Raw genomic sequence first — 15,437 nt, 5'->3', positions numbered from 1 at the left:
GGGGGGAGGCGAGGATATGAGTAGCCATCTTTGCTCACAAGCAAAGAGACACAGGGGCTCTGGGCCTGCCACCCAGGGCTTTGGGGGGTGGGGGGGGTACCCTCGGCTGGGGATGAGAGGACCCCACGCATGGCACCACCATGCCAACCCCTAGATCATGTCAACCCATTTGGGGGTCAATAAGGCAATAACAACTCACGTTTGACAGGTCCTCCGGGTGGGGCCCAGTGGTTCCTCATCTCTGTGGCATTTGCCAGCCTCCACATTGGTGACTGCTCTGTCCTCGTCCACCCCTTTCCCCTCCAGGGCCCGCTCCTCGAAGGAGGTGAGGATTCTTATGTCCGGCACATTACCGCCAAACAGAGAGATGGCATCCTTAGCCACACGCATGGTTCACAGTGGTGGGAGGTGGGTGGGAAGGAAGGGTTGGTGGAGTTGAAGGAAGAGGGGGAGTGGAGGGAGGGTTGTGGTCGCATGGAGAGTTGGGGAGTGGATGATCGCATGGGGGCGGATAGGTCTTTGAGGGGGGGGGGGGAGGGGGGAGGCATTGTTCTCTACTCACCCGTGCTGCCCGGTATAGATCCTTAACCTTTTTCCGGCCAATCATCCTGGTCACGCTCCCGGCCACCACCACCTCATCCCAGGCAGCATTGGCTGCCCTGTGGCTGACCCTCCGGGTCAGTCGGGGGAACAGGACATCCTTGCCGGCCTCCACTGCATCTAACAGCCTCCCCAAATCTGCATTGCTGAATCTTGGAGCCAGTCTCCGGGCACCATTGCTGTGAGTTGGCTGGTGTTGGCTGAGCAAGTGCAGCTTAAGTGCTGCTTGACCTCGTTAGCGGGGGGCTGGCGAGCGCGGTGCCAGCGAATCAGCGGGTGAACCTTAATTTGCGGCAAGAAGCCTGTGGGGCCTCGTTAAGTGGGCCAATTAATGTTGAACAGCGTCGCCGGCCTCGCTGGGCCGAGCGACGAGAAGCTTGCGGCAAGTTCCCGCTCACTACCACACTTAGAAATCTTTCTGGTATGGGCAGCACGGTATGCAGTGGTTAGCACTGCAGCCTCACGGCGCCGAGGTCCCAGGTTCGATCCCGGCTCTGGGTCACTGTCCGTGTGGAGTTTGCACATTCTCCCCGTGTTTGTGTGGGTTTTGCCCCCACAACCCAAAGATGTGCAGGGTAGGTGGACTGGCCACGCTAAATTGCCCTAGATTGGAAAAAATGAATTGGGTACTCTAAATTTATTTTGAAAAGAAATAAATCTTTCTGGAGAATCGTGCCCTTGTATTTATCTTCCACAGTCACTGACAATATCAGAATGTACCAAAGTACCTTTGAAGTATAGTCACTGTTGTTATGCCAGAATATCAGGAATATCTAACACAAATTATTTGTTTTTGTTACAGGAACGGGCTGCCAATCCTCCAGGATTGCTCAACAGAAATGATTTTCTTGGACACAGCTATGAGGAATGCAGGAGGCAAATCATAGCAACGCAAAAAAAAACTGATTTTTTTTCATATTCTTTGGACATATCTTATTATAGGAATATTGTAAAGAAGTTAGTTATGCAGGACTTAAATCATTTGGAGATACGGTGATGAAATCTCACCGAATACATCCAACCAGAGATGACAACCCTATATACAAACCATAACCTTTTACTGAGTTTGGGACACTCATTGTGTATCAGGTCTGTTGAGATATTTATCACTCCCATTGTTACTGTCTCTCACCCAATGAGACCTAAAGGCCACAAACAATGAGATTGCTTCAGTCTGAGCGACAAGAAAATTTCCTTTCAGGTGAAATGAATGGCTGGAGCTCTCTGTTCATAGATTTTGTGTTTGTCTGTGTCCATCAATTGCTAAAACTCGTATTTTCAACAGTACATGTCTCTTCCAGGGGTCCTAAGTAATGTCATAAACCATGAGCAGCAATCTTTCTATTCTCATCTTCACCTGCAACTTTTACGGAGCTGTCGTCTCTTCTAGAATATAACCCGTTAGATACTAACCTTGCAGCTGACTGTATGGCAACCACTAATTGGTTTGCAGTAGGATAACATAGTATTTTCAGCATAAAGACAGGCCATTTACCAGTATATATGTTCCACATGAACCTCCTCCCACCAAACCTCATCATTTTTTTATTATAACTTTGGAGTATCCAATTATTTTTTTCCAAAGGGCAATTTAGCGTGGCCAGTCCACCTACCCTGCACATTTTTGGGTTGTGGGGGCGAAACCCACGCAAACACGGGGAGAACGTGCAAACTCCACACGGACAGTGACCCAGAGCTGGGATCGAACCTGGGACCTCGGCACCGCGAGGCAGCAGGGCTAACCCACTGCGCCACCCTGCTACCCTCACCAAACCTCATCTAACCCTATCAGCATAACCTTCCATTCCTTTCTCCCTCATATGTTTATTGAGTTTCCCTATAAATGCATCAAATGTTATTCACGTCAACTAATCCTTGTGGCAGTGAATTCCATCTTCTAAGCACTTTCTAAGGAAAGACATTGCTCTTGAATTTCCAGTTGGATTTACTAGTGACTATTTTCTCCACATGGCTCCTAGTTTTAGACTCTCAGACATATGGAAATATCTTCTCTATGTCTACCCTATCAAACAGTTTCATAATTCTAAAACCTTGATAGGTCACCCCTCAGCCTCTTCTTTTTCAGAGAATAGAACCCCACCCTTTGACACTTATAGTCTCTCAGTTCTACTACGGATCCATCCTTTACGAAGGGAACGTGGAAGCAAGACTGATGAAAAAAACCACAGAAAGACTAAAATCACTTTCAAGAGAGCCACACACAAGGAAAGAAACAATGTAAAATGAACGTACGTTGGCTCTCCAAGTCGCATGGTTCCGTCGGCCTTGCACACAATCTCTTTCCGTGCTCCATCCATGAACTGCGCGAGCCAGCCGATGCTTCCAATGAAGAAACAAGCATTTACATAAAACAAGATGACAGCGGGGTAACGGTTAGAGTTCTTCCAGTCAGCAACAAATGTGGCCTGAAAACAAAGAAGCAAGGTTTAATTATAAAATACCAGGAGGTAGGCTCAGAACAAAGCCTCAAACAACACAAAACCCTTCCTTCAATCACTACAGGGTACCAACATGCTTTGCAAATAAATACACCGGCAATGTCAAATGGAAAAACAACATTGCTACTTCATTGACTTCAAAATGAGGGAATGCTGGTGCTGGGAACTGGACCATCTTTGAATGTCAGGGTAGACCAGTCATGTTAGATACAGCAGGGGAAGCACGGTGGCGCAGTGCTAACTCACTGCGCCTCATGGCGCCGAGGTCCCAGGTTCAATTCTCCCTGTGTTTTTGTGGGTTTCGGCCCCACAACCCAAAGATGTGCTGATTGGGTGGATTGGCCACGTTAAATTGCCCCTTAATTGGAAAAAATGAATTGGGTACTCTAAATTTATTTTTTAAAACGTTAGATACAACACTGGTTCGATAGAAAGTGAAGCTCCTCCTACTCTACTTTAGCTTCTAATCCCACCACCACATTCTCATAGTCTAATAAGGATGGCAGGGGTAAGAAATGGAACTATCGTCATTCTGATTTGTGCCAAGTAATGAGTAATCGTACACTATGGGCACATTCCCAATTGGAACTGAGTCAAGATTCTCCAATATTTTGGACTCTTACAGCCAATATACCATGTGCTCAAAGGTCAAACATGTCACTCTGCCCTGTTCAATACCATTACACACGGTGATGTACAGACTGGAGTGAATTCAAGTGGGGCACAAACCCTGACCAGAACCAAGCTCTTATTGTGCAGGCTTACTTGAAGAAACTTCAGTACAGCCCTGCTGTAAATGAGCATAGAGTTATAGAACAGTACAGCACAGAACAGGCCCTTCGGCCCTCGATGCTGTGCCGAGTTTTATCCGAAACGAAGATCAAGCTAACCCACTCCCTGTCATTCTGGTGTGCTCCATGTGCCTATCCAATAACCGCTTGAAAGTTCCTAAATGGAGCACAGAAAGAGGCCCTTTGGCCCATCGTGTCTGTGCCTATCTATTCTAATCCCATTTTCCAGCACTTGGTCCATAGCCTTGTATGGTATGGTGTTTCAAATGCTCATTCAAATGCTTGTGAGGGTTCCCACCTCTTCGACCCTTTCAGGCAGCGAGTTCCAGATTCCCGTTACCCACTGGGTGAAAACGTTTTCCCTCAAATCCGTTTAAATCTATGCCCTCTAGTTATTGACCCCTCTACTCGGGGGAAAGGTTTCTTCCTATCTACCCTTTCTATGTCCTACATAATTTTGTATACGTCAATCACACCCCTCCTCTGTCTTCTCAGCTCTAAGGAGAGCAATCCACCCTAACCAGCCTCTCTTCATAGCTGAAATGCTCCATCCTGGGGAATCTCTGCACCACTTCTCGTGCAATCACATCCTTGGTGACCCAGAACTGCACATAGTACTCTAGCTGTGGCCAAACAAGCATTTTATACAGCTCCATCAGAACCTCTCATAAAGTCATCGGGGTTTACAGCACGGAAAGAGGCCCTTTGGCCCATTACGTCTGTGCCGACTATCAAGCACCTAACTATTCTAATCCCATTTCCCAGAATTTGGTCCATAGACTTGTATGCTATGATATTTCAAGTGCTCATCTAAATACTTCTTAAACGTGGTGAGGGTTCCCGCCACTATCACCCTTTCAGCCATTGAGTTCCAGATTCCAACCACCCTCTGGGTGAATAATATTTTCATCGCATCTCCTCTGAACCTTCTTCCTATTACCTTAAATCTATGCCCCCTAGTTATTGACCCCTCCACTAAGGGGAAAAGTACCTTCCTATCCACCCTATCTATGTCCCTCATAATTTTATACATCTCAATCAGGTCACAGCCTCTGCTCCAGAGAAAACAACCCCAGCCTATCCAACCTCTCGAGATAGCTGAAACGCTCCAGCACCGGCAACATCCTGGTGAATCTCCTCTGCACCCTCTCCAGTGCAATCACTTCCTTTCTATAGTGTGGTGACCAGAACTGCACACAGTACTGCAGCTGGGGCCTAACCAGTGTTTTATACAGCTCCAGCATAACTTCCCTACTCTTATTAATGCCTTGGTTAATAAAGGCAAGAATCCCATAGGCCTTCTTAACCACCTTATCCACCTGCCTACAGCCTTCGGGGTCCGATGGTCATGCACCACAAGGTCCCTCTCGTATTTTTGCCATCATTCTGCCCATCCGACCAGCCCATCTATATACCCCTTTTGCTATTGACCACACCAGCAATTTATTTTGTAATCTGTGAACTTGATCATACCCCCCCACCCCCGCAATCCCATCTAGATCAGTTTTTTTTAAAGGTATTTTATTACAAATGTGTATCAAAACAGGTTACAGCGAATAACACCCCGGGAAACATGCTTCCCTACAATCAACTATAAAATCTGTACAGATTTTTCCTCTTTTTCATCCCCCACGATGAACAGCCCCTCAGACACGGTCACAAACATCCCCCACCTTTCCTCAAACCCCCCCTGAAGAGCCCCTTAACTCATACTTTATCTTCTCTAATCGCAGGAAGTCGTACAGGTCACCCAACCAAGCCGCTACCCCCCGGTGGCGATGCCGATCGCCACTCCAGCAAAATTCACCACTGTGCAATCAGAGAGGCGAAGGCCAAGACATCGGCCTTCCTCCTCTCCATGAGCTCCGGCTTCTCTGAAACCCCAAATATCGCCACCAAAGGGTCCGGGTCCACCTCCTCCTCCACTACCCTGGCTGCGACCGCAAACACTCCCGCCCAGAATCTTCCCAGTTTTTCGCAACCCCAAAACATGTGCGCGTGATTCGCTGGCCCCCGCCCACACCTCTCACACTCATCTGCTACCCCCTGAAAGAACCCATTCATTCTCGCCTGAGTCATATGCACCCTGTGCACCATCGTAAGCTGTATCAGGCTCATCCTTGCACATGAGGAGGTCCCGTTTACCCTATGCAGTGCCTCACTCCATACTCCCCAATTAATCTCCCCTCCCAACTCTTCTCATTTCTCTTTGATCTTCACCACCCCTCAGCTACCTGCTCCCCCAGCCACTTGTATATATCCCCAATTCTTCCCTCCCCTTCCACATCCAGGAGCAACCCACCTAGATCATTAATTTACACTACAAACAGCAAGGGACCCAGCACCAATCCATGTGGTACACCACTGGACACGAACTTCCAGTCAAAATAAAACAATCGACCAACAGCCTCTGCCTCTTGCCACTAAGCCAATTTTGGTTCCATTTGCCAAATTGCCCTGGACCCCATTGGCTCTTGAGCAGTCTTGTCAAAAGCCTTACTGAAGTCCATGTAGATTACATCAATTGCATTGCCCTCATCTACACAACTAGTCCCCTCCTCGAAAAATCTATCAAATATGTTAACACTCAACAAATCCATCCTGAAAAATGGGTGCAAAAGCAAAATACTAGGGCTGCTAGAAATATGGATTAAAAACAGGAACTGTTGGGAATATTCAGCAGGTCAGTCAGCATCTGGGAGACAGAAACAGGATTAATATTTCAGAGTAGCATTTTCTGTTTTTAGTTCTGAATAATAGATACTTGGGAGTGAGTTACAGGTGGAAATCCAATAAAGGGTTTTGGGTGGATTTTTATGTAGAGGAGGTAACCCAGAGAGAGTTACAGGCTGCAATCTTATTGAAGGGTTTGCGTGGTTTGTAAGTAAAAGAATGGATATCCAACAGTGAGTTCCAGGCTGGGTTCTGAATTGAGGGGTCCATTTGAACTCTGATTTAGGATTTTTGCCTTGGAATCACTGTGTTTTACAATTCCTATTGCAGAACTCAGTCGGCTGAATATCATCTCTTTTCTAAGAACACAATTTTATTTTGAAACAACCCCAACTATGCAGACAGTACTGGAGAAGTCAAATAGTCTCTCTCCGCTGCCCCACTCTAAAACACATCCCAGAGGAGGTCCCCAGCCTCTTTGCCTGCTAGCATCCCAAAACCCAGGAAAGAAAATACCTTCCTACCCCATGCCTACTGACCCCATGGTGATAAGGTCACCCTGGTGGGCATAACGGATGCCCATCTATTTTGGATGGTCAGGCCTTTAAATTTGTAAAGTGAGGAACCAAGTAGGGTTGTGACTTCCATTTTAGGACACTCTTGGACAGGACGTGTGCCATGTAGGCTCTGTCCAGTTTCATCTGACAGTGCAGTCCAAGGCATAAGAAAATGACAAACTTTATTAACAGTTATTTTTCTGGGGCGAGGAGTCAGCTCTGGGCTCCCTGACACGAATACAGAGATCCTCCTTATTGGACTCCCTCTCCACACCAGGACCTATTTTTCCAACAGTCAGGCCACTCTCAAAATGGAGCAAGCTTCCCAGTGGTGTTATCAGGCTCCATGGACACTGCCCAATCTACCCCTGTTTGTTTGTGAAATTCTACTTTACTGGCGGAGGGTCGTCATTCTTCCTTTGTGTAACAAGGTGCCAATGGGCTCAGGCTGCTTCGGTGGTCATTGCCAATGAAAGGCCAGCCATGGCATTGCTTACCAATGTGAAGAATGTGCAGAGAATGGCAATGGAACCAAAAATGGCGATGTAGACATGCATGGCATCATGCTCGCTGTCTGTGAAGAGCGGGTTCTGACACTGAATTCCACATCCCTCCACATCCTCGTACCAGCTTTTGGGATTCTCCGTGCGCACCAGCGGGGATTCGCAGCGGCCGGAGCTGTTAAACTTGATATTCTGAACTTCATTCTGAAAGGAAGACAAGAGTTTCAAATATACAGTTAATTCTCTCCCCCCCCCCCCCCCCCAACTGTATTTCCATCCTCTCTGGTGGCACGCCCATTGGTATTCTCATACCAACTGTGGGCAAGATGGCAGCTTGGCAACCTGTTATCAAGATCTGGCTCACCAAACCAACTCATTGTCAATCCAATCTCTAAAACTCAGGTACTATTAGTTTGACCTCCAGTGACTCCTATTGGAGAAAGAATGTGCCTGTGTGTGGATAGGATCAGGCCCCAGTGTGATATCGCTACCTCCACCCACCCATTTCCCAAGATGGAGTCATCTCTTGATGCTCACACAAGTCTCATGGCTCACACATGAAGAGCAGCCACTTGGAGGGAGTATGAGCAAGGAAGTCTTAGGGGGTGCTGGAATACAACCCCTGTATGGGTTATTTTTTGCTTTATCCAACGTTCACCAAACTCACCAGGCATCCTTCAGGAAAGCGGTCAATTGAACACTTCAGGAAGTCAGGCCAGCCTCTATCCCGCTCTACAATAGCACAGGGACGTCTTGTGATCTGACACATCACCTGACCAGGCAGTTCCACTTTGCCATTTTCACATTTTGGCATGTAGACAGCACACAGAAGTTGTTGAATCACACTCCAACAGCCTGGAGCATTCCGCAGCCCTGGAAAAGAAGGATAGCAGGAGATGAATGAGACCCTCTAGCAAAGCATCTGGGAAGAGATTTTATAACCAACGATGCAAGATCACAGGAACTGGAAGTTTATCCAGCTTCCTACTTATTTAGGGAATTTGAATAAGAGCTTTACAGAGCAACCCCTTCCCTCCATGCGGTCAGGAATTTGGGATGTTCATTATATTCTGGAAAAATAAAAGGAATTATTGCTCTGCTCTGCATGAGGTAGTTTTAAAAATACTGTTAACATTATTCACCACCTTCAAATCTCTGACCTGATCCATGAAGCAACCGATGGAGAAAAGAAGAAGATTTAAGATAAGACAAATCTTCAGGTCCAGATGGTTTCCACTCTAGACTATAAAAAGATGTGTTTGTCATAATTTTGCAAAGCTCTCAAATTTTATGAATTGTGCCTCTAGATTGGAAAATTGTAAATGACACTCCTTTACTTTAGAACAGAGAGAGGAAGAAAAAGAAAAATTACTGACCTACCAATTTAATGTCACTTTCAAAAGGAAACTAGATAATTACATGCGAGAAAAGGGAACAGAAAGTTATGCAGAGAGGTTGAGATGATGCAGATGGAATGGGAGGAGATACATGTGGAATATAAACACCGCCACAAAGTAGTTAGTCGTAAACAACCCCTTTCTTTTTATTTTTTTTAAGGAGAAATTTCACGTGGCCAATCCACCTACCCTGCACATCTTTTTGGGGGGAGACATGGGGAGAGTGTGCAAATTCCACACGGACAGTGACCCAGGGCCGAGATCGAACCCGGATCCTCGACACCATGAGGCAGCAGTGCTAACCACTGCGCCACCGTGCTGCCCTAAACAACACCTTTCTGTGCTGAAAAGTCTATGTAATTTACTTGTGGGAAAGTTATTGGAATATATTTTCTGGGACAAGACTTCTTAAGCACTTGAACAAGTATGAGTTGATCAAAGTAGTGACGGGTAAATCATGTCTGACTAATGTAGTTGAAGTTTTTGAGGGGGTCACTATAGTGGTGAACAAGAATTCTAGACGGGATTGACGAGTGTAATGATGCAGCAGATTGCCTTTCCGATAAGAAGTTAAACTGAGACCCTAAGTACCCTCTCAGTTGGCCCAAAAATCCCCCATCTCACAATTTCCAAGAAGGGTAGGGGAATTCTCTCTGGAGTCCTGGCCAATATTTAACCCTCAACAAACATCAGTACAACAGATTATCAGGTTATCACCTTGCAGGAACCAAGCTGCCCACAAATTGGCTGCCATGTTTACCATATTGGTACAGTGACTACATTTCAAAAATGATTTAATTGACTGTAAAATGCTTTAGACTTCCTGAAATGGTAAATGTTGGCATACAAATGGAAGTGTTTCTATCCTCGATCCTTTCCCCTTGCTCACTTAAATATTTCCTCTCAATGTCATCATCCAAAAACATAGCATTGGGTTCCACATGTATGCTGACAACAGTCAGCTCTACCTCACCCCCAACTCTCTCCATCTCTCCTGCTTCCATGTTGCTAAGACTGGCTCTCTGCCATTCAATTCTTGAAACGCTGCAATTTAATTCAGTTAAACATTGAGAAGTTCAAAACTATTGCTTTTGCTACCCTCCTCCCCACCGACCACCCGGACACATCACAAAGTCCATGTCCTCATTACCCCTTATCGGGCCATTGTTTCATTCTGAACCAAACTGTTCGGAAGGACAGTTAAAAAGTGTATTGTATTGTATTTTACCCTGAGCTAGTTTTACAAATCCTCTACATCACAAAGACCAACTCTTTCATGACCATCGTATCTCTGTTCCTCGCCTTGGCAATTTGCTGTTAAAACCCTCAGGGAGGGCTTTGTCAGTTCCAGACGCTATTCCAATACTTTCTTAACTGGATTCCACCTCTTAAGCTTGTCCAAAGCTTTGCTGGCCATGTCCTAAGTCACACCATGTCCAAATCAGCCATCATTGACATTGACTCCAAGTTACCCAATGCCTCTATTTTAAAATCCTCTTTCTCGTGTTCAAATCCCTCCACGGTCTCATGCTTTTTAAAAAATCTCGTAGCCTCCTTCAGTGTTACGTCCCACTGAGAACTCTGCATTACTCCAACTCTGACATCCTGTGTGTACCCCACTATTTTACCACAACTTTGGCAGCTGAACCTTCAGTCGTCTAGGCCCCAAGCTCTAGAATACCCTCTCTAAACTTCTCTGCCCCTCTTTCCTCCTTTAACACCCACCTTTTAGACCAACACGTCAGCCATTTGCCCTCATATCACCTCCTTTGGCTCAGTATTGGATTACTTTCCTTTGCTATTGGACTATATTAAACGGTGCTTTGCAAATACAAACTGCAGTTGTGAATGAACGGGGAGCAGAGATTTAGAATCGACTTTCATTAACTTTTTTTTTAAATTAAGAGTACCCAATTCATTTTTTCCATTAAGGGGCAATTTGGCGTGGTCAATCCACCTACCCTGCACATCTTTTGGGTTGTGGGGGCAAAACCCACGCAAACATGGGGAGAATGTGCAAACTCCACACGGACAGTGACCCAGAGCCGGGATCGAACCTGGGACCTTGGCGCCGTGAGGCAGCAGTGCTAACCACTGTGCCACCATGCTGCCTATTTCATTGACAATAAAACAAACAACACCCAGCCATGGGACCATACCACCCTGATGTGCCGGTAGGATGTCCCTCATCCGTGCTTTGGGCTTGCCATATGAATTTAAGATTGGAGTTATACTGCCTCAGGCTTGAACTAAAGTCAGCGTGAAACAACGTCTTTGAGTTTTTATTTGTACAGTACCTTTAGCACTGTAATATCCAGGGCACTTCATTAGAGTGTAATTAATTGTAGATTTGACACCAAGCCACATAAGAAGATATTTTAAAAGGTGGCCATAAACTTGGTAAAGGAGGCAAATATTAAGGAATTTTAAAGAAGCAGAGGGAGGAGGGAGGGAAATCCAGAATTCCTGGCAGCTGAAGACTGTCCGGGAGGGGGAGGGGGGTCCTCAGGACTTCACTGTGCCTCCAATCCTATTGTGGCTTTAGTACTGATGCACAACCCAAGCCATCATACACTGACTGAGAGGTATAGCTCCAATCCACCCATCTCTCTCTCTCCCCTCATGAGACCATCTTGCTGGAAGGGCATCGGCTTTCCTGAAGTTTTGCATTCCGCTAACATGCTGTAAACTAAAGGGGGGGGGGGGGGGTGGAGAGGGAGGGAGAAGAAGCAATTCTGGGACCGAAAAGGTCCAGGGGGGAGCGCGTTTCTTGGAACGCAAGGGGTTTGAATGCAATACCTGACCACAGGACCAGATTGTTGTGAGCCTCCTCCTGGGTGCTGGAGTCTTCGGCCAGGGCCAGCGAGGTGTGGGTGTAAGGCAGAGCCGAGCCCATGCATGTGTTGTACCTCAGGGGCTCGCAGTCCGACACTTTCTTGCAGCGATCCTGGGGAAATGTGTGGTTGGTGCCGCTCAGCTCCAGCCAGGTCCCGAGTAAAAGCAAAGAGGCTGCAGCCGCCTTAACAAAAGACTGGCAGCCGGTAGACATCTTGGTTCGTCCAGACTTCCAGTTCCAAAGTTAAAGAAATCCAGCCCCCTCCCCTCCTCCTCCTTTCTCGTCACTCTGAAAACAGTTGGCTCCTGGCCTCTCTCCCTCTCTTCTCCCCACTAAAATGTGTCCGTCTCCCAGTTTGCAGCGTCAGTAAAGTTTCAACTCATTGCAAACTCCGCTGCTGCAAACTGGGATGTGGCACCCCCCCCCCCCCATTCTCTGCCCGACCCCCCCTCCTCTGCCCAATCCCCCCCTCCTCTCCCTCTGCCCAATCCCCCCCCCCTCCTCTGCCCAATCCCCCCCCCTCCTCTGCCCAATCCCCCCCCCTCCTCTGCCCAATCCCCCCCTCCTCTCCCTCTGCCCAATCCCCCCCCTCCTCTGCCCAACCCCCCTCCTCAACACTGTCACAACACAAAGCCCAAGGGGACAAATGCAAACCATTGGATTTACTAAGAACGTGCGTGATCTCCAAGAATTTGCCTGCACACTCCCACTTTTCCAGGCAGGAGAAGTGACAGGGAAAAAGGGGATTGTAATTTGATACCCAGTCCAGCTCCCCCCCCCCCCCCTTCCCCTCACTCCCACTTCCCTCCTCGTAACTTTCCCAATACGGGATGGATCTCCAATTCACTAGATTTCTACAGCTCCATTCACATTTTAAAAACTTTTTTTGAACTCACTTTGTGTCTGGTTCACCGCCAGCTGTTTGTATTGATGGGGGGGGGGGGGGGGGGTGCACAGTAAGGATAAGCTGAACCCACCCTTCCTGTGTGAAAGCTCACTGCTCACAGCTCAATGCAGAGAGAGTGCCCCTTTCCTGGCCCCAGCCTGCCTTCCCATGCCAGTGAACAGACCCTCCCCCCACCCACACACCTCCCCCCATTCCCCATACACACACACACAACCCCCCCCCCCACACACACACACACACAACCCCCTACACACACCCACCTCCCATACACATACACAAACCCCCCCCCACACACACCTCCCCCCCATTCCCCATACACACACACACAAACCCCCCCCCACACACACACCCATACACACACACACAACCCACCCCACCCCCCCCACACACACACACACCCATACACACACACACACACACAACCCCCCCACACACACCCACCTCCCATACACACACACAACCCCCCCCCCCCACACACACACAACCCCCCACACACACCCATCTCCCATACACACACACAACCCCCCCCACACACACACCCATACGCACACACACACCCCCATACACACACAAACCCCCCCACACACAACCCCACACCTCCCCCCAACCCCCCATACACACACAAACCCCTCCACACACCCATACGCACACACACACCCCCATACACACACACACCCCCCCCACACACACACCCCACACTCACACACCCACACTCACACAACCCCCCCACACACACACACCCCCACACTCACACACATCCCCCCCCACACTCACACCCCCCCCACACTCACACACACCCCCCACACTCACACACCCCCCCCACACTCACACACATCCCCCCCCCACACTCACACCCCCCTCCCACACACACACACCCATACACACACACACACACAACCCACCCCACCCCCCCCCCCACACACACACACACACACCCATACACACACACACACACACAACCCCCCCACACACACCCACCTCCCATACACACACACAACCCCCCCCCACACACACACAACCCCCCCACACACACCCACCTCCCATACACACACACAACCCCCCCCCCACACACACACCCATACGCACACACACACCCCCATACACACACAAACCCCCCCACACACAACCCCACACCTCCCCCCAACCCCCCATACACACACAAACCCCTCCACACACCCATACGCACACACACACCCCCATACACACCCCCCCCCCACACACACACCCCACACTCACACACGCACACTCACACAACCCCCCCACACTCACACACACCCCCACACTCACACACATCCCCCCCCACACTCACACCCCCCCACACTCACACCCCCCCCCACACTCACACACATCCCCCCCCCACACTCACACCCCCCCCCACACTCACACACCCCCCCCACACTCACACACCCCCCCCCACACTCACACACCCCCCCCACACTCACACACCCCCCCCCCACACTCACACCCCCCCCCACACTCACCCCCCCCCACACTCACACACACCCCCCACACTCACACCCCCCCCACACTCACACCCCCCCACACTCACACACCCCCCCCCCACACTCACACACCCCCCCCACACTCACACCCCCCCCCACACTCACCCCCCCCCCACACTCACACACACACCCCCCCCACTCACACACACACCCCCCCCACTCACACACACACCCCCCCCACTCACACCCCCCCCCACTCACACCCCCCCCCCACTCACACCCCCCCCCACTCACACACCCCTCACTCACACACCCCCCCCACTCACACCCCCCCCCACTCACACACCCCCCCCCCCCCCCCACTCACACACCACCCCCCCACTCACACACCCCCCCCACACTCACACCCCCCCCACTCACACCCCCCCCCACTCACACACCCCCCCCACTCACACACCCCCCCCACTCACACACCCCCCCTCACACACCCCCCCCCCACTCACACACACCCCCCCACTCACACACCCCCACCCTCACACACCCCCCCCCCACTCACACACCCCCCCCACTCACACACCCCCCCCACACTCACACCCCCCCCCACTCACATCCCCCCCCACTCACACACCCCCCCCCCCACTCACACACATACACACACCCCCCCCCACTCACACACACCCCCCCCCACTCACACACACACACCCCCCCCCACCCACTCCCCCCCCACCCCCCACCCACTCCCTCCCCCACCCACCCCCCCCACCCACTCTCCCCCCACCCACTCCCCCCCACCCCCCACCCACTCCCCCCCACCCCCACCCACTCCCCCCCCCCCACCCACTCCCCCCCACCCACTCCCCCCCACCCACTCCCCCCCCACCCACTCCCCCCCCCACCCACTCCCCCCCACCCACTCCCCCCCCATCCACTCCCCCCCACCCCCCCCCACCCACTCCCCCCCACCCACTCCCCCCCCACCCACTCCCCCCCCACTCACACACCCCCCCCCTCACACACCCCCCCCCACTCACACACACACACCCCCCACCCCCCACCCACTCCCCCCCCACCCCCCACCCACTCCCCCCTCCACCCACCCCCCCCACCCACTCCCCCCACCCACTCCCCCCCCACTCCCCCCCCACCCACTCCCCCCCCACCCACTCCCCCCCACCCACTCCCCCCCCACCCACTCCCCCCCCCACCCACTCCCCCCCCACCCACTCCCCCCCACCCACTCCCCCCCCACCCACTCCCCCCCCACCCACTCCC

General features: G+C 50.7%; 1 protein-coding gene across 2 annotated transcripts in view; it reads right to left on the bottom strand.

Annotated features, from left to right (window-relative positions):
* smo (smoothened, frizzled class receptor) overlaps positions 1-12,227 on the bottom strand; it is a 32,613-nt gene extending 20,386 nt beyond the window's left edge. Inside the window, exons 1-4 of one of the 2 annotated variants that reach the window (XM_038811748.1) lie at positions 11,780-12,227; positions 8,251-8,456; positions 7,578-7,787; positions 2,854-3,026 (exon numbers count right to left, since the gene is read on the bottom strand). In XM_038811748.1, the coding sequence (XP_038667676.1) occupies positions 2,854-3,026; positions 7,578-7,787; positions 8,251-8,456; positions 11,780-12,029 (839 nt within the window). In that variant the 5' untranslated portion in view covers positions 12,030-12,227. The remainder of the gene's footprint in view (positions 1-2,853; positions 3,027-7,577; positions 7,788-8,250; positions 8,457-11,779) is intronic. The other variant, XM_038811749.1, reaches the window with a different exon arrangement.
* Positions 12,228-15,437: the final 3,210 nt, after the last annotated feature.

This window comes from Scyliorhinus canicula, chromosome 11, assembly GCF_902713615.1.
Source record: "Scyliorhinus canicula chromosome 11, sScyCan1.1, whole genome shotgun sequence".
In the NCBI taxonomy this organism is placed as follows: Eukaryota; Metazoa; Chordata; class Chondrichthyes; order Carcharhiniformes; family Scyliorhinidae; genus Scyliorhinus; species Scyliorhinus canicula.
Note: the sequence above shows the minus strand (reverse complement) of the source record. Positions and strands in the feature narration are given on the sequence as shown.